This window comes from Geospiza fortis, unplaced genomic scaffold, assembly GCF_000277835.1.
Source record: "Geospiza fortis unplaced genomic scaffold, GeoFor_1.0 scaffold806, whole genome shotgun sequence".
Taxonomy (NCBI): Eukaryota; Metazoa; Chordata; class Aves; order Passeriformes; family Thraupidae; genus Geospiza; species Geospiza fortis.
Window position 1 is genome coordinate 98,864 of NW_005054722.1, and position 1,134 is coordinate 99,997.

Consider the following 1,134-nt stretch of genomic DNA (forward strand, 5'->3'; position numbering starts at 1 on the left):
CGCAGGGCCACGGCCGGAGCAGCTGCCAGGGGACAGGGACACCCGGGGGGGCTGGCGGTGTCCATGGAGGCGTCCCCAGGGCGTCTATGGAGTGTCCCCAAATTGTCCAAGGGGTGTCCCCAAATTGTCCCTGAAGGTGTCCCCAGGGCGTCTATGGAGTGTCCCCAAATTGTCCATGGGGTGTCCCCGGGGTGTCCTGGTTGTGTCCCTGCAGTGTCCTTGGGGTGTCCTTGGGGTGTCCTTGGGGTGTCCTTGGGGTGTCCTTGGGGTGTCCCTGGGCTGTCCATGGGGGTGTCCATGGGGTGACCTTGGGGTGTCCTGGGCTGTCCCCAGGGTGTCCCTGGGGGCGTCCCTGGGACATCCATGGGGCGTCCCCAGGCTGCCCATGGGGTGTCCTTGGGGTGTCCATGGAGTGTCCCCAAATTGTCCATGGGGTGTCCTTGGGGTGTCCATGGGGTGTCCATGGGGTGTCCTTGGGGTGTCCCTGGCAGTGTCCCTGTGGTGTCCCTGGTGGTGTCATTGGGGTGTCCCTGGCAGTGTCCCTGGTGGTGTCATTGGGGTGTCATTGGGGTGTCCTTGGGGTGTCCTTGGGGTGTCCCTGGCAGTGTCCCTGTGGTGTCCCTGGTGGTGTCATTGGGGTGTCCTTGGGGTGTCCGTGGGCTGTCCCTGGGGTGTCCCTGAAGTGTCCACGGGGGTGTCCTTGGGGTGTCCTTGGGGGTGTCCCTGCAATGTCCCTGCGGTGTCTCTGGGCTGTCCCTGGGGATGTCCCTGCAATGTCCATGGTGGTGTCCCTGTGGTGTCCCGGTGGTGTCCCCGGTGTGTCCCTGCGGTGTCCCCGGTGCGTCCCCAGGGTCACTTTTTGAGGAGCTGTGCCCGGGCCCGGTTGAGCCGCTCAGCCAGGGCGCCGTCGGTGCCGGGGGAGCACCGGGACAGCACCAGGCTCATCTCGGCCTCGTTCTTGCGCTCCACGGCCGCCTCGGCCGCCTGCTCCAGGTCCCTGTGACACCACAGAGCCGTGAGGGGACAGCACGGGGACACGGGGCAGCCCCACCTTCTCATGGCTGTCCCACCGCCCCAGCAGCTCCCGGGGTCCCCACAGCCCCCCAACCCCCGCTGCCGCCCCACAGGGAGGTC

At 67.2% G+C, this 1,134-nt stretch overlaps 1 protein-coding gene across 1 annotated transcript in view; it reads right to left on the minus strand.

Annotated features, from left to right (window-relative positions):
• Positions 1 to 535: 535 nt before the first annotated feature.
• Positions 536 to 1,134, minus strand: part of VPS16 (VPS16 core subunit of CORVET and HOPS complexes) — a 24,158-nt gene continuing 23,559 nt past the window's right edge. Inside the window, exon 21 of the mRNA XM_031065264.1 lies at positions 536 to 997. Coding sequence (XP_030921124.1) covers positions 853 to 997 — 145 coding nt within the window. The 3' untranslated portion in view covers positions 536 to 852. The remainder of the gene's footprint in view (positions 998 to 1,134) is intronic.